Source organism: Rhinolophus sinicus, linkage group LG07, assembly GCF_036562045.2.
Source record: "Rhinolophus sinicus isolate RSC01 linkage group LG07, ASM3656204v1, whole genome shotgun sequence".
Classification (NCBI taxonomy): Eukaryota; Metazoa; Chordata; class Mammalia; order Chiroptera; family Rhinolophidae; genus Rhinolophus; species Rhinolophus sinicus.
This window is the reverse complement of record NC_133757.1, coordinates 49435949-49462385: the sequence shown is the minus strand read 5'-3', so window position 1 is coordinate 49462385 and position 26437 is coordinate 49435949. Positions and strand designations below refer to the sequence as shown.

Genomic DNA, 26437 nt, shown 5'->3' with positions numbered 1-26437 from the left:
GACTGATAAAAGGTTCTTTTGAGTCAGGGAAGTCAATTAGCACGCAGCACCAATCTCCAAAACAGCCAAGGAAAGGTTGAACGGTTTCAGGCTCCTCCCAGTGCCACAGGCGCGCTGCTCTGTCCTTTGATGTGGACCTCCCCGCCAGTGCCCGCGTTCAGTGAGAGCTTCTCCGGGCTCAGGGTGGGTGTCCTGGCACAACATGTGAAAGCTGCAGGCTGAATTTCACTGTCACGTGAGTGAGTGGTCACAGAAGATGGCTGCTTCCTGAGGCCAAGGACCAAGGTCTCCACCACACACTTGCTGGGATAATGACCCCTCTTGACGGGACAAGAGGCAAAGAATTAAAGGGGCTATAAAGAGTTTTCCAGACAAATAAAAGCTGAACAAGTACATCACCACTAGACTGGCCTTACAAGAAATGTTAAAGGGAATTGATTCTTCAATTGTTGAGCAAAACATCTGAATGGAATGAAAACTTCCTCTGTGAGAATTGATGCTGGTGGAGGTATAGGAATGAGTGGCTGTCATCGAGCTAGAGCTCACCCACTGCAGAACTCGTAGTGCTCAGAGCCACGCAGAGCCCATATGGGGAATGTTATGCAGCCCGGGGTTTTCTTACATGTAGTTGTCTTTGTTGGTACTGTACTTCCACCTCATCGAAACATTGGTACAGACGATTGGGATCTTCACAGTGCATGTGCCTTCCCAGTGACGAAATGTCTCGGAGTCGTAGCGGACCACATTTGATCCTGGCGCAAACACATCAGCCACAGGAGCTTTTGGTTTGTGGCTAGAGGAACCAATAAAGCACTTCCTTTTAGGCAACTCTGGTAAGCCAGGCTTCTTGAGCACTACTCCCAAAATGATAAACTTCCATGTTTCTCAAAGACCATGTTTAAAGTTTCTGTGAAAACCTGGTCCTCTCCAAGTCCTCATATACAGTTGATTACTCCCTTCACACTCCCTGACATGCTTTGCAGTTATTTGTTTCCATGTTTGTCTTCTTCACGAGGCTGTGAGCTTCATGGTGCTGGGCACCGCAGGGCCTTGTACAGTGATTAGCCCAGCGCAGATGCTCCATAAAAGTTGCTTAATTAGTAATCAGGGCTAGAGGAGTTTACTAAGATTTCTGTACTTCTTTCTTCAATTCTTCAGGCTGCAGGAATTAGTTGATCGAGTGCTGGAACGTTTTCAGGCATCTGGACTAATAGTGAAAGAATGGAATAGTGTGAAACTCCACGCTACAGTCATGAATACTCTATTCAGGAAAGACCCCAATGGTAAGTCCTCCATAGAACTGTAGCACATTTTGTGACCAGCAAGGCTGTATTATCTCCCTGGGGTTTAGGATGGGCTGTCAACGGATTTCTGATACATCTTCTTTTTGAGATGTGTTAGCTTGTTTTGATGAGTACAATGGAAGTGTGCAGAGGCTGTGTGGTATTCCAAATCTTATTTCTGTCACACATGGAATTGCCATATTTAGCAAGCAGAAATAGAGGATGCCCAGGTAAATATTAGGTAAACAGTGAATAATTACTTTTGTGTAAGTATGTCCTGTGCAATACTCGGTGACTTATTTTGAAAAGAAGAAAGAAGAAAGGAAGATTAGCTAGTAAAAGTAAATGTTAGATCAGTGGTTTTGAGTGAGGGGCAATTTTGCCCCCCCACAGGACATTTGGGATGATCTGGAGACATTTTTAGGGTTTCTCCAGGCATCTTAGTGGGTAGAAGTCAGGGATGCTGCTTAGCCCTCTATGGAACACATAGGACAGCCCCACAACAAAGAGTTATTCAGCCCAAAATATTGATAGCACCATGGTTGAGAAACTTTGTGTTAGAGTAATGTTTTTTTTCCTTCATGGAATCTGAGCCTTCATATAAAAATGTTGTGTTTTAACACTTGATTTGGGATAATAATCTACATTTCTAAAAGGATTCTTCTTTTCTTTCCATCCCCACCCACCAAGTGAAAGCTTTTCTAGCTTATTTAGTGTCTGTCTGATCAAGAATTACAAATTCAAGTTATATGCAGCTTTCCCCTTCCAAGACCTCTTGTTTAAAATATACCAACACCAAAATCCCATATTCAGGGTTTATTTCCTTTGTTAGGACCCTGACCTTGGTTTTTAAATATCTGGGTTGGAAGAGGACTCTATCAGGACTCGAACCCATAAACTATTTGTAGATTTATAGTTTAGGACAATTTGTGTGTCTTTTTTTTTTTTTAAATCAAAATACATCTTCCTATATTTCTCTTAGATATATACCAAAGATCCCAACTAGAAGTCATTTAATATTAACCCCATTTGGTTAGATCCATTGTAGGGCCAAGAGATAAGTAGCTATCCAATTTTTAGTTCTAGTGTTAATGTCTTTTGGTGCTAGATTGTGTTTTATTTTAGACTTTTCTAAATGAATCAGTATTTTACCTTTGGGAGCAGTGAGATCAAAAAAGGGACAAATGGCTCAGTCAAAGCCTATATAGACTCTGGGGAGTTAATAGAATCTAAAGCTCCTGTTATCATTCGGATGGAATATATTTCTGCAATACATGTCTGAATATTGTCATTTGGACAATATTGTCACTTGGACTGTCCAAATGACAATATTCAGACATGTATTGCAGAAATATATTCCATCCGAATGATAACAGAAGAATGTTTGAAATTCCAGAAAATAGTATTTTCTGGAATATTTGATATTTGTACATTACAAATTTAGCTTGTCCATTGGGAACGTTTAAAGGAATTTCTGGTATTTATCTTGTTCCCCACATGGGTCACTGTGAACTGCGCCATCCACAACTAGATTGAAACAACTACTTGACCTGGAGCTGATGGGTCCTGGAAAGACATACTTAAATTAATAAAAGTTAAAAAAAAAAATCTGCCTTAAAAAAAAAAATTCTTAAAAAAAAAGTACATTCATGATCCAGTAAAACTTTCTGTGATAATAGAAATATTCTGCATCTGTGATGTCCAATATGGTAGCCACTATTGTGGGTATTGAGCACTTGAAGGTGGCTAGTGAGACTGAGAAAGTGAACTTTTAATTTAATTTAATTTAACTTAAATTTAAATAATCACATATGGATAGTGGCTGCTGTTTTGGACAATGCAGGCAAAGACAGTGTTTTATTAGACGTTTCATACTACCAGTAGTGCAGTCTGCATCTGTCCTGGTCCTTACATTTTAGTTCAGAGCTCTTAACAACTATACCCTGCCCATTATTAACTAACCTCTTGAAATAAAAGAGTTATGTATGAATCTATATCTTCTAAATTGTGTGGATCCAGATTTATATTCAGTTAGTGCTAGAGCTTCAATAAGAAAATGTTCTGTGTCCAGTTTAGTTACCCTTTCCTACTTATAGCTATTTTAAATATAACAACTTTCAGATATAATTCATATACTACATAGTTTTCCCATTTAAAGTATTTAATTCAGTGATTTTTAGTCTATTCAGAGTTATGCAACTGCCCCACAATCAATTTTAGAATGTTTTTATCACCCCCCAAATGCCCCCGTGCCCACTGGCAGTGACCCCATTTCCCCTAACCCTCCAGTCCTAAGCATCACCAGTTTGCTTTCTGTTCTGTGAATTTGTTTTTTTTGGATATTTCATATAAATAAGATCATGTAATATGTGATCCTCTGTGACTGGCTTCTTTTAATTAGCATAATGTTTGCAAGGTTCATCCATGTTATAGCATGTATCATACTTCATTCCTTTTATTGCTGAATAATATTCTATAGGATATTTATGGATATGCCACATTTTATTTATATATTCATCAGTTGATGAACAGTAGTGGTTTCCACTTTTCGGTTATTACGAATAATGCCAGTGTGACCATTTATGTACAAGTTTTCGTGTGGACATATGTTTTCATTTCTCCTGGGTATGTACTTAGGAGTGAAATTGCCAGGTCATAGAATAACTCTTACGTTTAACTTCTTGAGGAACTGCCAGACTGTTTTACAAAGTGACTGTGTCATTTTACATTCCCACCAACAGTGTATGAGGGTTTTAATTTCTCTACATTTTTGCCAATACTTGTTATTATCTTTTTGATTATTGCCTTCTGTGGGTGTGAAGTGGTATCTCATTGTGGTTTTGATTTGCATTTACCTAATGGCTAATGCTACTTATAGATTTTGAACCTGCCATTAAATATTTCAATCTTCAGATATGATTGCTGCTTTTTATTATTATTTAGTATAATTTACTTTAAAATTTCACATCTCCCCTTAACAGGGGACCTATTTTTAAGCTGTGAAATATCAGTGGAATTGGAATCTTTGACTAAGAGACTACTCATTAGAGAAATGGTCCTATAGCTACCCAGGTATAATTCCAGTGGACTATCTAAAATATATTATGTTCCTGGAGTGAGCACTCTGGATACATTTGGTCAATTCTGACTTCGTAGTCTCCATACCTCTATATAGTAAAAGACCATACTCAAAAGTGGAAATACAAATATTTTTGAAAGTCTGTTGGTGGGCAGGAAAAGGTCGACATTTTGGAAAATACTCTGACAGTTAAATAATTCTTGAGGATGGTTTGAATTTTCTATATGCTGGATTCTTCTCTGTGTTAAATTTTTACATGAAAGGGACATAGAATACGGTGTTCCATGTTTTCTTTCCTGTTATCCTTTGATATCCTTTTCTTGCTATACTCTAAGGACATCTTTTGAGATAAACTAGCTAAATTAACTGAAGGAGTTAGAGTGTGGCTTTGACGAGACTAAGGTCATAGATCTGTTGCATTTCTGTGTAGAATGTCTGTAAGGATACCTTTGATTGCAACTGAAGGGGTCTTTCTCATTTTGGGGGAGTTCTTAAATCAAGCCAAAGCATGACTGCCAACATGTTTGACTAGTTGATGTGTGAATTTTTGTGTATTTTTACATATTTAAAAATACATGCAGCTTTTACAAAGCCTTGGGTTTTTAAACTGCACGGAACCTTTGGAGATCACCTAGTCTTAACCTCTGACTTTGTACATGACGGATGTAGGTCCATAGAGGAGATGATTTGCCTAAGAACATAGCTAGTTGTATAGTTAATGGACAGTGAGTACTTGGACATTGTTGAATGAACATATATTGAATGAGTTGACATAGCTGAGATTAGAAACTGGGTCTTTTGACTCACAGTCTGATATTCCCCTCTCTCTATATGCCATGGTGGTACGTGGAGATTTTGCTAGTTGTACCTATAGAAATCCAAGAGAAAACAGACAAATAATCCAAGTTTCTCTTCTAACATTACCTTTGTGATATTTACAGCTGAAGGCAGGTACAATCTCTACACACCAGATGGCAAATATATCTTCAAGGAAAGAGAGTCATTTGATGGCAGAAACATTTTAAAGGTCAGTATGAAATAGTAAATTAGAAATACATTGGCATGTGTCCTAAAAAAGCCAGGAAAACAAGTTGTTCTCCTTTTAACAGTAAAGCATATTTTTCTCATGTTTCCCAGGAGGCTCATTGACTTGAAAGGGTGGCTAAAACAATTTTTTTAACATCCTAAAAGAAAAGAGAAATCTTTTTGACTCTGTTAAGGCTGTAGTAGCTCTAGAATATTTGAAATTGATGATTTACGAAACAAATACCCAACTACTTGTATCCATAGGAATAAGTTGATTTTTAACCCTGGTGAGTTTTGCTCTGTGTTTTACCTCTGGAGGTCTGAGTTTGCTTTTTTTTTAAGTGAAAAAAAGAATTCTTTGTCTTGTTCTAGTAGATTTTCTCTTCTCCCACCTTTAAAGGGACTATCCAAAGTTGTTTTCTAATCTGTTTTTACTCAGGAACAGCCTGTGTCCTAAAAAGTAGCTAGTCCAGTTCTGACTGTTGAGGCTTTGCTTTCTCAGTGTTAAATTAATCTATGGAATTGAAATAAAAGGGGTTTTTCAGGATTGCATTTATCTTTCTCCCACAGACCACATTCTGTAATATCCACAATGTATGCCCTCTCCGTCAGGTTAACATGCCATTGTATTTCTGGGCAAAGAGAAACTAAGTTGATACCGCTGGAGAGGTTTTTGATTTGTCATTTCACTTGTTCCATAAAGGTTTAGGTCATACATTTGCAAGGCCATGGGTGTTTGTGGAACTGGGAGAAAGAGAGAGTGTGCATATAACTTCAGAATAAGCTTTAGCTTTGGAAATGCTTTTCTTTTCCCCTCTCTCCTCCACCCTCCGTTCCCTTATCTTGTTACGTGACAGTTTTCTTCCCAAATGCCTCATGTGACCCTATTGCCTCTACTTAATGACATCACTCTTCAGTAGCTGCAGGCATCTTACCACAGAGCCCACCAGGGCAGTGACCTCGTTCACTTAGGCAGACATTCCAGCTTCTGCACTGCACAGCTCTACTGATCCCTTCTTTTCCTTATATCTTTCCTCTTTTTGAATAGTTTTCTTGTTTTCAAGTAGCTATGGTAGCTTTGAGTTTAAGTGACAGGCTGCTAATGAATTCAGTTGCAGTTAACTTTACAGATTTTCCCAGCCACAGCTTCCATATGATACGAATCTTTCTCCTCTTCTTTCTCATTTCCTTGGGGATTTTCCAATAGTATCATCAATTACTTTGCTTTTGTTGTTGTTGTTGTTTTTAATTTGATTAAGAAAGAAAATAGACTGAATGGGGAAAGAAATCTGTAGGAATGACTCAAAACAACTTGGTTCTTTTGGAATTAGAATTAAAGCCCCCAAGACGTGTTGGTGCAAATCAAGTGTGAGATGCTTTGATATCTATAAGAGGGAGGTGAGAGAGCCTGTGGGGTGGCTGTATGAACAATAGGGATCTCTCACTTGATAGTTAATTTCTCTCCTTCTGTAAAGTCAGTTTTCTATTTAAAAATGCTTTGCCTTGCAGCTACCCCCACCACCCCAGTGATGACATGAATGTGGCTCCCTCTAGTGTTGACAAGAGGGAGTACCGTTACTGGTTCATACCTAATCAGAGATTACAAGCTGGACCCAGCTCTGGGACTTGAAGAGCGTTTGTTTAATCCAGTTCCACAGTTTAATCTTTAAGAACACAAGATGCAGTGTGGTTAAAGTGACTTGCCAAAGGTCACTGCTAGTTAGCAGCAGAGTCTGAATCAGAATAAAAATTCAAAACTCAACAAATTAAAATTGTTTCTGCTGCCTCCCATAAATATACTCAGTGTTTAGGGAGAGATTATTAGACTTTTGAAATTGGGCATATCTATTTGAACTGTGATAATGTCTGATTAAAACTCGTTTAATAATATTGGGGCAATGGGTGTGCTAGTTAGTCTGCAACTGTGGCTAATTAAGAATTAGACTTTGGAGCTGCTTTTAATGCTAACACCAACAGAAATACTTATTGTATAGCATCTGCCATACCATGTGCCCTGCAGCTAAAACAGTCATTATGATACAGTCCCTACCTTCCAGGAGCTTCCTGTCTTTGAGGGGTACAGGTGGTTAATAGACAATTACAATACAAAATGATGGGGCAAGTTTTGAGTATAGAGAAGTACCTTTGAATACAGATAGTTATAACAAAGCACCTTTTGGTATAGTTTCCAGTATTTTACTTTATAATCATTGGGCTCCAGAAAATAGAATCTTTCACCTGTGTTCAATCAAAGGAATTAATTTTTCTTTGAGAATAAAGTGATGTATGGTCTCCAACAATTACCCCCAAACGCCTAAGAGGTAATAACTGTATTTGTGAAGTAGTTTCACCAGTCCGCCTTGTGGAACTACCACAGATGGACATGTGTTTCTTGAATAAAACATGAGGACCCATGGTCCCTGAAACCCTTGGAAAACAAAAGATTCCGAAAATCAATGGATTATATATATAGTTTTTGAACCAGACAAAAGTATTATGTTTAGAAAATGAAAAAAAATAATCAATTTAACTAACAAGATAGGAGCTGACTTGGAATAAACAGAAAGGTTATCTGCATTGGCTGTTAAGGTTGTTAAGAATGTGTGTGCAGCATTTTAACAGCTACATAGGTCAAGGGTTGGGAATGCTGGTGATGAGAAGCAGCCTTGGAAAAGAATCAACTTCATCTACTATTCAAAGAGAAACAAAATGAGACAGCAAGTCATTGCTCATTGTTGTAAGAATTTAATGAGTAACAGTCAATTGCTATTCTCCTCCATGAAGAGAGTTAGTCCTTTTGGCTCAGTGTAATATGTGTTCTGGGTGCCTTAATAAGAAAAAAAGAAGCCCCTAATGACTTCTGGAGGTGGAAGCTGCTTTTTTTTTTTTTTTTTGGTAAAGCTCTTTTGAGAGTTATTGCAGGTGTAATAGACTAGTATCTGGCTATTCCCAGTTAAAATAAGAGTTTTCTTACTCTAAGAAGGGCTTTGAAAGAAGAATTGAAAACTGAAGAATCATTCTCCTGTGTTTTTCAAACCAGAAAAGGAACAAACATATTTAGATACGGTGACTTTTTTAGAGAGGACTGACAGATAGGAGGCTGTATGAGTGAAAAAGACGTAGGCCAAATAAGTGTCCCCTCAGAGCATTTTCATTTCTAATTAAGAGACACGACCCGAGATGCTATTTGTTTATCCATAAGGCAGTGATAAACATGTAATTAGAGAAGTCATGCTGACCTAAAGACATACTGCCAGGAAATAACTGTTCCCTTGAGAGCTAGAAGTAGAATGGTCATTAACTGCCAGCTTCTGGAAAGAGGAAAGATCTTAATGGCAGCCTGTTTGGGGGACTTATGAAATGGCCTTAAGCAATAGAGTCAGTATTCCAAAAGTGTGCTCTCAGCAGATTGAACAGGTGTACAGTGTGTACTGTTCAAAAGCATAATTTCTAACTGCAGAGTGAAGAGGAGACATTAGAGCCCTGTGTTGTACTCATCAGAGGAGGTGGTTTGATGCAAGTAAAGGCACAGTAATATATTTGGGAAGGAACAGAAAGTACCACTGGTCCAAAATCAAAGGACATTATGAAAGGCACATTTCTTTAGGCACTTAAAAGTCCTAGGATGGGCCTGCCCGGTGGCTCAGGCAGTTAGAGCTCCATGCTCCTAACTCCGAAGGCTGCCAGTTCGATTCCCACATGGGGCAAGTGGGCTCTCAACCACAAGGTTGCCAGTTCAATTCCTCTAGTCCCGCAAGGGATGGTGGGCAGCTCCCCCTGCAACTAAGATTGAACATGGCACCTTGAGCTGAGCTGCTGCTGAGCTCCCGAATGGCTCAGTTGGTTGGAGCGCATCCTCTCAACCACAAGGTTGCCAGTTCGATTCCTCGAGTCCCGCAAGGGATGGTGGGCTGCACCCCCTGTAACTAGTAACGGCAACTGGACCTGGAGCTGAGCTGCGCCCTCCACAACTAAGACTGAAAGGACAACAACTTGACTTGGAAAAAAGTCCTAGAAGTACACACTCTTCCCCAATAAAGTCCTGTTCCACTTCCCCGATAAAATCTTAAAAAAAAAAAAAAAAAGTCCTGAGACATCTAAGCCAAATAAAAAGGAGATGAATTTGTATATATAAGAATATTTAAAATTAGAAGAGGGAATTTGCACTATTCAACTATTAATATTAATTTTAATGCTTTACTTGAAAATGTTTTAAGTCTATCTAGCCACATTGAGACTTTTCTTGAAAGATGTAAATGAGAGTAATGCAAGCATTTCATTCATTTTTGCTTTTGTTCCATCTCTGCCCCTTAATGTCTTTAAAAGGACAGTTAGAATGAATAAATTTAAATGAGATTTTTATTTAGTTTGCTTTACTTAGAGAAGTTTCTATAAAGGAAGCTGTTTAAAAATACATACTATTTATTCTTTTTTGGTGAAACACCTATATATAGAAAAGGGCATAAAACATGTATGTATTGTAGAACAAATAATCAAACAGTGAACAATGTAATTATTACCAAGGTCAAAAAGTAGGGCATGCCTCCCACATCCCTCCCCAGCCAGTTCTGTTTGTCCTAAGGTAACAAAAGCACAATTAAGTTCTTCAACACTCTTAGTGAATAGGCTTGATTTGAATGATTACTTTGTTTCAAAGTTTTGGAAGAGTATTGAAAAGATGAATTCATTCTAACTTTTTTTCTAACGGAAGAGAGTGAGATTGAGAGCTATGTAGTAATTTTTAAGAAGAGATATTAATGACTACAGAGAAAGACTAGCATTTTAGAATGTATATTATTTCTAAGGAAGAAAAGATTGTGTTTTTTAGTATCCAATTCACTATTCAGCCATATTGTATACTGTTTCTGAAAATTACTTCTTAGTCACATGGTTCTTCTTTAGAATTTGTTTTTCAAAACAGGTTTTTCAGATAGCCTTTCCTTCAGAGTCTATCACTAAATGTTCCATTGCACTATCATATCAGGATAAATAACAGCAAATTGAATTCAGAATAAAGCTGCTATCTCTCATTACCATCAGTTTTACCACCTGATATTTCTATAACTTTTAATTTTTATTTTATTTAAATAAAATCACTAAGCAGATATCCCTTCCTCTCTAAACTATTTATGCTTATACACTGTTGATACTTATTAAATTCAGTTCACTTGGACATACTAATATTTTACAACAGCTTTTATGTATTTCAGTAGCATTGAAAGCAATCATATTATTCTTGACAACCATGTGAAGTATACAACTTGTTAGAGGAGCAAATGTACAAGTTTGAAGAATTTCACTTGGAGAATAAAAATAAGATGTTGTGAAAAAGGTCAATTAGAGAATAAGAGAGCCCATGTAAATTACATATAGCCATTGACAAATACATACAGAGGGTGCCAAAAAAATTTTTATACATTTTAAGAAAGGAAAAAACTGTATTAAAATTGTAATAATATATACTGATAACAAAAGATGGATACAAGTCATGTGTATACATTTTTTTGGCACCCCCAGTATATTCAATTAAGGAAGATAAATTTAAGAAAATCTCTGGCAAAGGTGAAGAGATAGAAAATATGAGGGAAAAATATGACAAGATCCTCAGGCATTGTGAAAATTAACTGTTAGGGTTCTAAACATGGAAAATAGACCTTGAAGTCTTGAACTTGGAGGAAGGAAGCTCTGGACTAGTACAGCTCCCAGGTACTGGGCAATAGCAAAGACAAATCTCTTTGGAAGAAAGTTTCATCACCTCTGCCTAGAAATATACCTCCAAGGAAGCCTCCCTCTCCAATGGCCGGTACACAGTCAGCAATAACTAGGCATATGTGGAAACGGCTCCCCATAAGCAGAGAAACATCCAAAACTCAAAAGACATGAGAGTTATCAGGGTTAGGCTAAAAACACCTATGCTTACTATGTTCAAAGAGATAAAAGCCAAGCTTAAAATTTTTTATTAGGTAATTGGGAACTATTATAAAAGAAAAGTGATGTAGCAGTTTTGAAGAAAAACCAAATAGAAATGCTGGAACTATAACTGCAATAGCTGAAATTAAGAGCTCAGTGAATGAGTTTAGCAGCAAATTAGATATAGCTGAAGAGGGAATAGTGAACTGGAAGTTAGGTCAGACAAAATTATCCGGAATGTCGCATGTACAGAGGGAATAAAAATTACACATGAGAGAATAAGAAACATATAGGATAAAGTGAGAAGTTCTAACATACATTTAGTTGGACTCACAGAAGGAGAAGATAATGGTGCAGAGCTGATGAAAGACATCATTCTATAGATTAAAAAGCCAAATGAATTCCAAACAGGAGTTCTATTAAGTGAGCTTATATTGTACTTTTCTTTCCTACAACTTGTGACCAAATCATGTACAACATTAATTAAACTACTTGTTGGCAATAATTACAAAGAACAAAAAAACAGGAAATTCAGCTAAAGAATGCTTTTCTTAAAGTAGGTCATAAAAAAAAAGGATAAAACGTATCTAGTAACTTTTTTTTTTTACTGTTCTTGTAATTTTTCTGCAAGTCTGAAACTATGTCAAAATAAAAAAAATTTAAAAAGAACGACAGATAGACATGCACTTAGGAGGGGAATAGGACATTGACCATTTGCTGTTTGTATTTTTTTAAATCACTTTCCAGAGAAGTTTGTTGAAGTCTCGGCTGTGTTTTGTTCTGGTGTTTAGGATAGATGCAAGTTTTATTAACTGTTGATCTTACCACAAAAATTGGGTTGTTTAATTTCAAAGAGTAAAAAACAAAAATTGATATGAGGAACAACTTTCTAGATTAGAAGGTTTTATATTAGAGCAAGCTACTTAGAAGTTAGATGCATCTTTCATTAGAGTGTTTTTTGCTTTGTTTTACGAAATGAGAGTCCATAGCTCTATAAAGCTATTATTCCTACCATCATCTCTTTCAAACTACTCCTTGTTTAATTCCCTGAAACCTATCTCTCACCTCCACAATTGTACTGAAACAGCATTGTAAAAAATATCAGTGGTAGGTAGGGCCCTTATTTGTTTAGTGCTTTGGCCTACTTTTACTTTTTCCCCAGTAACCACATTGAGAGTATTAAACCCTTTTCTCTTTTCAAATGCTCCCTTTTATTGGCTTCAGTGGCAATTGGCTCTTAGGTTTTTCCTACCTCTGGATCTACTTGTTTTCAAATTCACTGCCTTATATGGCTGCTCCCTAAGATTTTGTCCTTATCTCTGTGGTTTTCTTTTACTGCAGTCTTGTTCTATCCAAATGCTACTCATTCTTCAAAGTCCTTGCCTCCCCGTAATGGTAAGGACCATCCCAGTCAGTGGTGCTCTTATACCCTCCACTCCTTCCCTCTCCTCCTTACTGTGCTTTTGCAGTGACCTGTGACCTGCCTGCAGTGCTTAGCAGTGTGTCTTGCGTGGGCACGCACTGAGGAAGCCTTTTTGGATGACTAACTAAAACTGTTTTCCAAAGAAGTCAAATTTTGGAAAGGAGAAGAGAAGGATTTTCTGTTTGCCAAAGGGGACATTTTTTTCCCCGTACTTGAGATTGTAAACTCTTAGAGCAGCGGCCCGCAAACTACCGTCTAAGAGCCAAATATGGCCTGCCACCTGGTTTGTATATGTATGGCTCCCAAACTACGAATGGTTTTTATATTTTTTAAAGGTTGAAAAAAATTAAAAGATGAGTAATATTTCATGACATGTAAAAATTATATGAAACTCAAAATTATGAATGAAAAATAAAGAATACTGAACTTATAAATAAATTGTGCTAATTTTATAATCAGTGTGAATATCAGAAAACTGTGGAGTTTAGGAAGGAACCTGTGAAAAGAAGACATCTTGCCAAAATATGGCCAGTGTTACTTTGCTATGTTAATGATAAAATATGGCTCCACTTCCATTCTTGATAATGAAAAAAACCCAAAACTCATGAAAATTATTATTAGGAAATTATTAGGGGCTTTTCATATTTTGCTAGTAATAGAAACAGCGTACAAAAATTGAAACACTTCAGATAGGTAATTGGACAGTTTCTTAGCACATCAGATATATAAGGAAAAGTGCAGTTTGAAATGCTTCAGTTTAGTTTTGTACATTCTTATTTTAGGCTGTTGGGATAGAGTGGGGGTGGGAGGAAGATTCAAATTCAAGCACTATTTCACCAAAACTTTTCTTTAGAATTTGTTTTATGTGTCACTTTGCCTGGAAAGTGGAAGATTTAAAATACTAATGAGGGCAACCAAAGGTATGATTGTCAGTGAGGAGGAATCACTGTTAAAATGAAACTGGAAAACAAGCAATTGGCTGATTTTTGAAAAAGCCACCATCTGTTCTAAAAGATGCACCTCTTCTGGTCTGTTGCTGTCTGCTCATACACTACGTTTTCTTTCTCCCTTCACTGTCTTTTGAATTTCTCTTTATTGGTCTTTTCATCTTTGCAGTAGTCCTGGAATACTTCCATGTGTTATATTGGCTCAGGCAGGTAAGGGTGGGTTGCAAGGGTCTATGTAGTGACAAGAAACAGGCCATGGTTTGGCAAAGACAATGAGAGTAGAAAAAAAATTAAGAGATTAAAATTACTTAAAATTATTTCTGGTTTTCAGGGGGGCAGGGGGTTTCCACAACGTGATGGGGAACTAAGAGTATTTTAAATACAGTGTATTTTCCAAGTTCCTGTTTTTATACCAAAATTAAGTATTCATACACACAATTATTTCTGGTTATTATCAGAATAAAAAATAAATATTTTATTGAATACCTACTAAAACACCAACCTAGATGCTTGGGAGAGGAGGAATAAATATTCAGTTGTCTTGGGTCCCTCCCTCTGATCCCATTCCTATGAACTCTTTGAACATGGTGTCTGTTCTTATTGTGGGAAATAGTAATCTCTTTTAGGTATTCATATCTATGGGTCCAATCATATCATTTGGGGTATAGTTCACAAATGAAGTGAGTTGGGTTGTGCTTCACTTTGGGTTCATTGTATTTTTTTTTTCAGTTGTGGTAAAATATACGTAACATTTACCATTTTAACCAATTTTAAATGTACAGTTCAGTGGCATCTAGTATATTCATATTGTGCAACCATCACCAGTACCCGTCTCCATAACTTTTTTATCATCCCAAATTGAAACTCTATATCCATTAAATAGTAACTCCTTATTCTCCCCTCTTCTCAGCTATTGGCAACCACCATTCTATTTTCTGTCTCTGAATTTGACTAGTCTAGGTACCTCATATAAGTGGAATCATACATTATTTGACCTTTTGTTTCTAGCTTATTTCAATTACATGTTTCCAAGGTTCATCCATGTTGTAGCATGTATCATTCCTTTTAAAAGCTACATAATATTCCATTGTGTGTGTGTGTGTGTATTCAATTGTGTTTTTAGCTATAATGTAAACAAACCAGTAGCAGAATATAAATCTGCACCCAGACATGGTGATAGGGTATTATCATCTTTGAAGCAGTCTGTTGTTTAAAGACCAGACCAATTGAAACCATGTTAGATTGTGTGGCTTGGTGCTGACAACGTCCGAATGTTACAGGACATTAGTGGAAAGAGATAAAAGAAATGGGAGCGAAGCCCACTGTGCCATAAAACTGTGATGACTTCTTAAGATATGATGTTCTCTTTCCCATATCCCATTGATGGAACAGTTTTAGAATTAATGCTCAAATGTCAACAGTATTACAAATTAAAAGTGAATAAAACAGGATGTAAGTCAACCAGAACTCCAATTCAAAGTTTACTCTCTCCATTGTAGGTTAAAATATTTATACCAATTTCTTAAATTGTAAAAGTCTTGCAGCTTCTGAGGTGTGTGTGGAGATGATAATCTTATCCCTCTTCCAAGGCCTTTGTTTACTTGATTTTTGCCCACACCTTTGCGGAGGCGAAGGAGGTCATCTGAGCTGAATTATAGACAAGTAAGTGTGTTAGACTGTGTAGTGCTCCAGTGATGCTACTGAGGGCAGGTTCCCTGTGGTCCTGACAGAGGAAATATTTCATGTCTTGTTTTAATAAGATGGCTTAGTTGAAAATCCAAGATAACATGGCAGCCTCTCCCATCTTCCAAGGAGCCATCCCAAACCCAGCTGTTATTTATCTGTATATATACTCTTGCCGTTGCCTGACATGGCTGGAGGGGCATCTGATTTGCTCTTCAATGTCTGGATACTGCTCCCGTTGGAGAAGTTGGTGTAGAGATGGGCTGAGCCACTGACCTTGTTTTCTGTCTCCCACTTGGTTCTTTTTCAGAATTTGTCACTTGGCACAGTAGTCAGCCCTTTGAGGCCCTGTCTCCTAAAGCCACTAACATAGAACCCCCTAGGCCAAGATGAAATCATCAAGGCTGCTGTCCCCCTAACCCCGCTCAGGGGAGTTTCCTTTCTGCTGACTTGCATTCCCTTTCTAATACACATAACAGATCAAACACGTATCTTCTGTTGCAGTTGTTTGAGGGACAGTTATGAAAAATACCTGAGGGAAGATGACCAAACCAAAAAGAAGAGAGGTAACATATTTGAATGAACAACAGTAAGAGGCATTCTTCTGAGGGAAAGTCTTGATCTGCAGAAATATTACCTGGATTAGTTCTAAAAGGGCCCCTGCCTTTTAGGGCTGGTGGTCACAGCTGTAGGGCAGTGAAGTCTCCCTAACCAGCAGCCACCAGAGGCAGTTTTGTCTTGGTAAAGCAGCAATATTTCTGCCCCACGGCAAAGCTTTCTCTGGAAGAAAATTTGCAGCAAACAATTCCCAGCGGGCGGCCCTTCTCTGATGCTAATTCTATGTGCTGCTGTGGAAACGGGCAGGGGCAGAACAAGCTGATGTGTGCCGAGATTAGGCCTAGGTTCTTCAGCTGTGTCAGCACAGCCTCTCCTCTCCTTCCTCCTTCCTCCACCCCACATTTTTTCTTGCTACGTTTTTAAAATGAAAGGCTCTGCATGAAGGGGAAGTCCCTTGGCGTTGTGAGTATTGAGGTGCTCAGCAGAACTGCCTGGCATCCTGTTTGTATGTAGCGGTTTTCATTCACTCTCTAATAGGTCATTTGGCCTTACCAGCAGAATCTTAAACTTGGTAATCCTTACATCAGCAGTGAGACTCAGGCCAAATATCCAAAAGTGCAACCTTGAGTGATTATTTGAAGGAAGTTATGAAGCCTTCATTCCCTGTCTGTCTGGCCTCGGCCTGGTGCCTCCTTCGGTCAGGCTATTAACATTCCTCATGCTCACTGCAGCCAAGGCAGTCAGGGAGTTGCGGAGAGCAGCTGAATGAGGGAAGTGCATGTTCACGTTCCCATTCCGGGCAAGGAGCCTGAGAACGTACATGCGCCATTTCCGTCGGTGGAGATGGGACTTGGGCTTTGGTGGCATGCAAGCTTTTTGGTACTTTTTGAGTGGAGATGTGCACATCAGGAGTGACATGCTGGTGGGTTGGAAACTCACAGGTGTCCCACCGAAATACAGCCTTCTTGTTTTCCTTATGGAGGCAACTGATGCTGTTAAGACCTACTCCTACCACAGACTGGCCTTCACCTGGCCTCTTGGATCTACGTCATCCTGGCCCTTCTGGAAGTAAACTGTATCCTCTTTTTTATTGGCTCTTATTAGCTGTTATTGGCTCTGTCACCACTGATCACTGCAGTTTGAGGTTTCAGATTAAAGGTGGCATCTTGGGTAGAGTTAGGGCTGTATTTAGAGACAGACGCCTCTAGGATAGTAAGTACCTGCCAACCTCATTGTCTTTTATCCTGAAGCAGATGTTCCCGTTCTAGTCTTTAAAAACAAGGCAGCCCTCCGAGACCAGATCATGACTGCAGGACTGTAAGCTGTCAGTGTTCCTGCTACACCCTTCCCTCTTTTCTTTTAAGGAAACTCTGCTTTTTGGTTCCTGTAATGATGCATTGATGGTTATCGTGAGTGAGTGACGATAATCAGAACTCAAATTCCATTTTATAATTTATCTTAACTATAACTGCAGAACATCCTTGTAAAGCGTTGTCCCTGTTTAAAGATGGAGAAATTGGGGGAAAGAGTGGCTGTATGGTCATTGGTAGGAAAACATTAAGGTCTAGTTTGCCCTAAGAACTAGATCTTTTGATCTGTCTCTTCAATAGAAGTTTCTATCTTTGGTTTCCAGGTGAAGTTGTGTGTGTTGTGTGTATATGTATAGAATCATGGCTTACTTAGTGTGAATAGGATCACTTACATTCTTTTGGGATGATATTTAGAAAGAATTTATAGGAGTGCAGCTGAGAGGAATATTTTAAAAGTAGATGGAAGGTTTTTTTGACCCCTGGATTTATTGGATCTCCACTTTCCTTCTTGACTCTTCTTCATATCCCACATTTGCTCTCTTCAGAAGTAATCTTACAGGTAGCCAGAAGAAAAATGCAAGGTATGGAAAGGCTTAAGAATTTGAATTGCATGGTACCTTGGCAGAAATTCAGAATCATTTTTTTAGGTTTGGGAAATTTTAACAAATAAAACTTGAAACAAAACTTATTTGTGCAAAAAAAATCTTATTTGTGATCTTAATTCTCACTGAGATTAGTAATATGACATGAAAAGCTGTGATGTTTTTCAAATCTATTATTTTTCTGTTTACTACCTAAAGTCTTATTAATCCTGTACCTAGAGGCCAATTTTGTGACGAATGTTTCTGAAATATACCAGTATTTATTCTGTTGGTTTTCAGTTAGGATCTCCCAAGGGCTGTGATTATAGTTTTTCACATCATTTGTTTCTCACTCTTGGCCACAAAACCAAGGGAACGCTTTCTTCGCTGTGTGATTGTTTACATATAGACCAAAGGTGGAACTTCTTCCCCACTTGACATTCGTTGGTACATATTTGTTATTTGAATTGTGAAGCACATACACAGTGCCTGGTGGCCACGACCTTCTCCTGGCCTGTGTTCTGGGCCTGGTCCCAGGAAATCTTAAATTTATATCACAGTGCTAGTGGCCCTAGCCTGTCTGTTTCTTATCTTTTAAATGGGGATAATAATGCTCAGCTCTGGTTTGCATCACAGCAATTTTTTTGAAGGGTTAATGAGCTGGGCTTTCTGAATACTTTAGATCCTTAGATGAAAGGTGTTATTTAACCGCAGCACGTCTTTGTGCTGGGAGTGCCTTCCCAAAGGGCTCAAACAGCTTGTCAGACTATCTTCCATTCATCCTTAGCCCATCCCTGGTAGGGCAGTAGGTGGGTGAGCGTTATTATTAAGTACAAACTAGTATTATTACTGTTACTTTTATCTGTAAGCAGGGGGTAATTGTGAGAAATAGACATTGATAAAACAGATTATGGAAGAAAAGCAGTGGGAAAACTTCAAAGTAGCATGCATTTGCTATTCCTGTTTACTTTGGGCTTCCGAAGTTTAATCGCCATACGTGAAAACAATACAAAGCATCCTTTCTTGGGGAAGAATGGGACCCAGTGCATGGTTCTAAGTAACTGCATTAATTGAACAGCAGTACTTATTTTCAGTTGTACCACATTTATGTTCTAAGTGTTAGCGTAGCTCAGTTATACCAGGAATGACTACAAATTTCACAAGACTTACATGTTTGGAATCTTCATTTTGGAAGCTTCAAAATGCATTCAGAACTGCATTTCCTCTTATTGAAGTCATATTGGACATCACATGGTTCACTGAGGCGGCCCAGCACAAGTAGATTTCCTTAAGGAGAGGTCTTTGCAGAGGGTGACCACCACTTTGACTGAGATGGAAGAGAACAGCCTCCTTTGGGGAGCCACAGGGGCGGAGATCTCCAGCAGGTTTGTCATTCTGCTGCTGAAGATTGGCCACTCAGTTGGTTTTGTGGCTTGAGGTCACAGATATGAGAAGGTGCTTCTCCACCCTCCTCCACACTTCTGTCTGAGATTTTTCAGCCTCATTTTTGCAGCCTATTCACATGGGGAGTTATTTCTGGTCTTTGATGGTTGTCACAGGGCCCAGGAGGAAGTAGTAGGTCTGAAAGAAATACAAGGAAAAATGACCACAGTTAGCCTTTAAATCTAGCTGTTTGTTTTCTTTCAGTGTATACCACTACATTACTAGTAATCAATAATTCCCTCTGTGTTCTCCCTAGGAAGCAAACATGTACAAACTAAAAATGGCAAGCTTCAGAGATCATGTGAGCAGGTGACAGCAGGATGGTTGGATTTTTATCTCACCATTTTCTGTCAGGGAAGCCTTGGTTTTGACCAAAAATCTTTTAGTTGGATGGTCCACATTTCTCTCTTTACTTGGTGGTAGGAAAAGTTTGTTTAATTTCTAAAGATTTTGTGAGTATTCAAAGATGCTGTGTGCATAAGTTTCCAAATGTCATACTTCTTTAGGTTTTAAACTTTCTTAAATTGTCCAAATCAGTACTTATTACTGTCATAGGACAAAAGTTCAGTCGAGTACATTCAAAGATCCAATTGGCTTTATTGAGCCATTCATGAAGCATCGCATATAGCAAGTGGAGAGGAGCTCCAAGAAGCTGTCTGTCATGTAAGGTCTTTATAGGCAGGAGGGTGGGGCAAGGACGTTATTAGCCAAAGAATAGAAAGGATTGTTTCAGACCAGGACGTCTTCTTTTTGGGAGAAGGGATCAGTAGGGGTCTTATCTTGCAGATTATCTCGCTAGTGCTAATCAGGAACATTTTCAGATTCACTGCTTAACATTCGCATTCCTGGAAGAGGTCAAAGCGGCAATGAAGTCTCAGTTTGCTGTCGTGGGGGCAAATGATTCCCCTTGCCACCCTGTTATTTCTTTTTTTAACATTATTTACAAGTGATAACTCAAATATTGGCAGTCTTCAATTCTGTTTTCGTTTTCTCATCAAATATTTGTAGTTTTGTGTAGCTGCTCATTGTTATATTCCTTTACAGTAGGCTTAAAAAAATTCTGGCTTCCAGCACAACAGGGCTCTGTGTGTGTGTGTCAGAGAGAAATGTTTTCAGAAGGAAAAGGTTTAGGTTTCAAAATCCGCAAGGGAATTGTTAGAAAACAACAGTGAGGAGAAAAGACTCAACATGATTTAAATACCTTGACGTGATTCTTTTTTCATTTAAATTTTTCCTGTTTGGGCTTTTATTTTCTAAACAATAGACCACTTTGCTCTTGGTGAACTACTTTAGGCTGGAAAGAGCAACCAAGTTTCTTTTTTCTTTTTTTAAACACCTAGTTTAAGCTTTTTCCTCTTTTCCCATTCAGGTACCTAATTAAATGGATTCGTTTAGTTGATTGGTGCTTATTTTCATCTAGAATTCAATTAAAATTCTTCCAGCTGAACTAGAGCCATTCAATTGTTAAACCAGGTCCAGGTGGCAGTGAAAGTAAGAGTAACAAGTGAAAGAATGTTTATTTCCGTCTTTGAGACTTATGTGGGTCAAAGCTTACTCCCTGTGGTTTAAACGCCCGTTTTAACCGGCACCACTCACAGGAAGGGGCTGGGGAGTGTGTGTGTGGGGGGGCTTAAAGAGCTGAGATACAGACTTAGGCTGCCTGGGTTTGAATTTCAGTTTTCTTTTTCAGCTTTATAAATCTCAATTTTCTACCCTTTACTTGCTTGTGTGCCCTTGGGCAAGTTACTTAACCTTTTAAACCTCAGGTTCAACTGTAAAGTAGGGATTAATAATAGTATCTGCTTCTTGGCGTTGTGAGGGTGATCACATCACATAGAGCCCACAGGATGATGCCTGGCACACGATTGCGCAAATGTGGGCTGTTACGGTCTTTATTTTATTAGTGTTGTCAGTACTTATATGTGTATTGTTTACCTTGATCTCTTAATCTATATCAATGTTGGCATTTGGGTAACTTCCATTTTACAATCTCCTGTTATGATACATCTGAGTTCACAAAATTTTAAGTTGATGTGGTTAAAAATCACCATAAGCAGTCAAAAAACAAATGACATACTACAATTTAGAACACAAAGGGTTCATTTCCCTAATATATAAAGAATTACTACTCAAAAAAAAAACAACAGTTGCAAAGCTTTTTATGGTAAATACTTCCACTTAACATGATTTCATATCTTTAATGTATATTTTCAGAATGTACCAGGAAAACCCTAGGTTGGAAAGGTTTAGGGACACATACAGGTAAAGATACAGCCATGAGTATGTAAACATACCCTCTTTCCCCGAAAATAAGACCTAGCCAGACCATCAGTTCTAATGCGTCTTTTGGAGCAAAAATTAATATAAAACCCGGTCTTATGTAGTAATATAATAGTAAATTATATAGTAATATATAGTAAAATAAGACTGGGTCTTATATAAGACCGGGTCTTACAGTAAAATAAGACGGGGTCTTATATTAATTTTTGCTCCAAAAACGCATTAGAGCTGATGGTCCGGCTAGATCTTATTTTCGGGGAAACACAGTACCTGAATTGTTTTCCTATAAAATAGCTCCCTCTCAGAAATATTCTGTTGCTATTACATAGTGATACCCTCATATACTCCACTTACCCTGTCATCCATGATTCTTCTCATCTCCTTTTGTTTCCTCCTTCCCCTCATCCAGAAAATCACTGAATCGTTTCTGTGTTTCATTCACATCTGCTCCAATCCTTGCAAGCCCACTACTACGTACTTTAGTCAAGAGACGCTCCATATCTCTCTCATGAAGGAACTCGTCTCCTTTCTTTCTCTTGTTCCCTTCTCCAATCAGCACCACACCCAGGCTGATTTCCTTATAACAGGGTTTTCATCTCGGGCCACCAACTTACTCGGAAACCTTCATCGATTCCCCACTCTCTAGAATGAAGTCTTCTGAAACTGACCTTTGGTTCCTCTTAATCTGATTCACCCTCCTTCTCTCTCTAGCCTTAGTCTTTCTCACTGCTTTTTAGGAAACTTCCAAACATCTAACCTGGTCTAGTTGGCCAGGACCACCACACCCATGTCTGCCTCCATGCTGCCCTCCCTCGTCCTCTTTGCCAAGTCTTACACTATATTTGCAAAGTGAAGTCAGAGGTAGGTCACTTTCCAGCTCTAGCTGTGTTGTCTCCACCACTTGGAAACATAGGCACAAAGAGAAGAAGGTAGAGGACCTATAGGCTGTTAATCTTTAAAAAGTAATTTGTTGGAAGTATTATGAGTTCCCTTTAGTTTTGTTTTGTCTCGTCTTGTATTGCTTCTTTGTTTATGTCTTCTTTGGACCTAGAAGGCTTCAGTTTGCAAAGTTGTAAACTGTCAGTCTCATTGACGTGGCTTTCACTTCAAATTAACATTCAGCAAAGGGATTAGCAGATAACCTTTTCGGGTTGTGTTTCTTTATACAGAAGGGTGGATATGATTTGAACAGGCTATCAAAGTCAGGACAAGGAGTTAATTGTGTAAATCAGTGCAGGCAAGAGCTGATCACCTTTCTGAAAGACAAGACAATGCCGCATACAACCTCTAAATAGATCTTTGGGGTTAAGTTGATGTCATGTTGAAGAATCAATATTTACTGGGCTTTTATAAAGTTAGCCTTTAATGAACCCCAGGTATTTTGCTAGGCCATTAATTGCAGGAAGAGGAAAGGCGTCAGTGGCTGAAGTTCATGGCTGTGGAGGTTGTATAAAAGTAAGAGAAGAGACAGTCACTTGCTAATGTGCAAAGGTCCTACCCTTAGGTTCTACTCAAGCATTGTTGGGTATGCATATTGAAAAGCTTTCTTGGGATCTTACTGACATTTTAAGAAAGAGGTACTCGTAGGGTATTATGCTAAGTGAAATAAGTCAGACTCAGTAAGACAAATACCCTATGATCTCACTTACGTGTAGAATCTAAAGAATAGAATAAATGAACAAACAAAACAAATAGATTCATAGAGAACAAACTGATGGTTGCTAGATGGGAGGGGGTTGGGGATGGGTGAGAAAGGTGAAGGGATTAGGAAGTACAATTTGGTAGTCATAGAATAGTCACGGGGATGTGAAATACAGTATGGGGAATATAGTCGATAATATTGTAAAAAACTATGCATAGTGTCAGATGGGTACTAAACTTATAGGGGGATCATTTTATAAATTATATAAATGCCTAACCACTGTGCTGTACACTTGAAACTAATCTAAAATAATATTGAATGTCAAAAAAAAAAAAAAAAAGAAAACAACTCTTGCATCCTAACAGAAGAAGGTAAGCCCTTTACTCTTTGTCACTCCCCTATCTAAGCAGCGTGGCTTCATTTTCCTGGGGTGAATTCTTTTTTTTTTTTTTTTTTTTTGGTCTTTTTTTTACTGCTCAACTTGTTCTTCCACAGTTGATTTTTTTTGTGTGTATGTTTTTTATTTTTCATTTTTCAATTACAGTTGACACTCAGTATTATTTTATATTAGTTTCAGGTGTTCCTGGGATGAATTCCGATGTCACTTTGGATTCCTCCTTATAAATGTGCTACTCACAAGACCAGATCTCTCAGAGTTTGGCTTATCCCTCCCTTTGACACACTTGAAAGCTTTTAAAGTGAAGAATTGTGTAAAGAGCATTTACTTTAGGATGCTGGCTTGAATCCAAGTCTAATGAAAGGTTTTTGATAAATATTATCATTTGTACTTGTTCTATCATCCAACAGAAGTGTTGCTCTGGCTATTTTGTGTGTGTAATTGTTCTGTATTCTTCACTGGGTTGTCAGAATCATTTGTGGGTCAGGAATCTTCTATTTATTTTAGTCAGTGCTTCTAATAAATGTTGTTGACTGCGTCGAAGAATGCATTATATCAAATTTTACCCAGGCTGTAACAAAACTAGGATGCTGCGCAGTAACTGGAAGTCATAGAAACAGCTTTGTTAGGCCCTGTGAGTTAGGGTGTTTGTTACAAGTTTTTGGTCATATCTGCTCCTTAGATCAATTTTGGAAATGATTCTTCAGATCTCTTTCTCTAGTGCATTTTGTCAGAGGAGGCTTTACAATTAATCAGAGAGAAGAGCTGTATTCTTTTCTCACTCCTATTCCCATCCCTCCTCTCCAGGATCATTTTTCAGAATAAATGCTGAAAAGAAAAAGCATGAGCGGTTTGTGGGGATTGTTGTGGTGTTTTTACAAGAGACCCTGATGTTTAATATTTCCATCTGTAATTCTCTTTGAATGTTCATTCTGGGTTTTTCTTCTTTCTTTTCAGCTATTTGAGAACTTCTACTTTGGTACCCTAAAGCTCAATTCAGTCCACATCTCTCAGAGGTTCACAGTAGACAGCTTTGGAAACTACGCCTCCTGTGGACAAATTGAATTCTCCTGAACTGGATCTTGGGAAGCAGGAGAAATTAAGCCTCCTGACGAGGTGCTGAGGAAAAGTATCTTCATTTTAATTGCCAAGGAGGGATGTGCAAATTAGGATGGTGACTTTCCTGGGTGGTTGCCATGGTCACTGTGGTCTTTAATGGTTGTCTACAGTCCTCAGACTATCAGCCAAGATGGTTGTGGGCACAAGAACTGTGCCTGTGACTCTTGGCTTGTTCATCTTTCGCAAGGTCTACCTTTCTTTCCAGAGCTCTTCTCTGGAAGTGTACCTCTGAAGCCCATTGGAGCTCAGATTCACATTGTTTCTTACATGCCTACTGATTTTGCTCCAGCCATTGAAGTCTTTTGTATTAATACTTTAAAAGAGAATTAAAGACATGTGGTTTTATTAATCTCACCACCTAGATCAAATATCTACAGTTTTTATAACGTTTGATTTTTTTTCTTCCCTTTGCACTCTGAATTTTAATCACTACCAAAAATTTCTTTTTTATTATAGTGAAAAACACATAACATAAAATTTACCATCTTAACCATTTTTAAGTTTGGTAGTATTAAGTATATTAACATTGTTGTACAACTAATCTGCAGAACTTTTTCATCATGCAGGTCTAAAACTCTGTACCCATTAACTCCCCAGTTTCCTCTCCCCCATGACCCTGGCAACCACCCTTCTACTTTCTGTTTTATGAATTTGACTACTATAGGTACCTCATGTGAGTGGAGTCATGCATTATTTGTTTTTTTGTGACTGGTTTATCCCCTTTGACACAGTCTGCAAGGTCCATCTGTGTTGTAGCATGACAAGATTCCCACCCCTTTTAAGGCTGAGTAATATTCCATTCTGTGTATAGACCACATTTAGTTTATCCATTCACCCATCAGTGGACACTTGGGTTCCTTGACCTGTTGGCTATTGTGAAGAGTGCTCTATGAACATGAGGGTACAGATATCTCTTCGAGACCCTGCTTTCAATTCCTTTACTACTCAGAATTTTATTTTTTGAAAAATAACTGTTAAAGCTTCTACCTTTTACTTTGACCTGTCTTTTTCTTCTGAAGTCTACCTTTTTATGTTTGTTAGATTCCTGTTCCTTTACTGTCACCTTTGCCTTCCCATGCCACTGATGCAGTTGCAATATTGTAGCCCTTTTTTATTTACTTCTCAGGGCAGCAGTGATAGAAACGATGATATCAGCAGAACTATGCAAAGTTCTCTGTAAAACGTCAGCTGCAGAAGATAGTCCTTCCTGGCCACAGACCAGCAGAAGAGGGGGCTCCCAGCACAGCTTTGCCCCATCCATGGATCCCCAGGGAGCTCCAGCCTTCCTGTCACCTTTCATTCCCCCTCCTCACATCCTTTCTCCCTCTGTGTCCTCTCTTTCTCTTTCCTTCATTCCTTATTCTTATCTTGAGTCTTACTATATAAGAAGTTTGATTCTGAACCCTGTGTGTTAAGGTCACTTCCTAGTGAGAGCTGTGTGCAACGCTCAGATTTGTTTATCACTGTCACTGCACAGATCATCTGTGAATAAATGCATTTCCAAAGTAACTGTGTTTTTCTTTTAGTTTATCATACAGTTTTATAGTTTGACCCTCTTAGTGTGTTTGGGATACGGTGTCGCCATCACTTCATTCACTGGCGGAGCTATGTCATTAATCCAGAACTTACATACCGGTGCCTGCAGCATTGGTTTTTCCCAAAAAACTTAATACTGGTAATACTCATTTTTTATTTAAGTTGAGATTTTCCCTCGCTTACCTCTGTTAGATGGCACGAGGGAATGAGTGCTCCCAGG

The 26437-nt window shown here is 38.3% G+C and overlaps 1 protein-coding gene across 5 annotated transcripts in view; it reads left to right on the top strand.

Annotated features, from left to right (window-relative positions):
• The window catches only part of ASCC1 (activating signal cointegrator 1 complex subunit 1), a 91010-nt gene extending 64820 nt beyond the window's left edge, over positions 1-26190 (top strand). For 3 of the 5 annotated variants that reach the window (XM_019745949.2, XM_019745950.2, XM_019745951.2), the window contains exons 8-10: positions 1159-1283; positions 5304-5389; positions 24520-26190. In XM_019745949.2, the coding sequence (XP_019601508.1) occupies positions 1159-1283; positions 5304-5389; positions 24520-24636 (328 nt within the window). In that variant the 3' untranslated portion in view covers positions 24637-26190. The remainder of the gene's footprint in view (positions 1-1158; positions 1284-5303; positions 5390-24519) is intronic. The other 2 variants (XM_019745952.2, XM_074339572.1) reach the window with 2 other exon arrangements.
• The last annotated feature ends 247 nt before the right edge of the window (positions 26191-26437 follow it).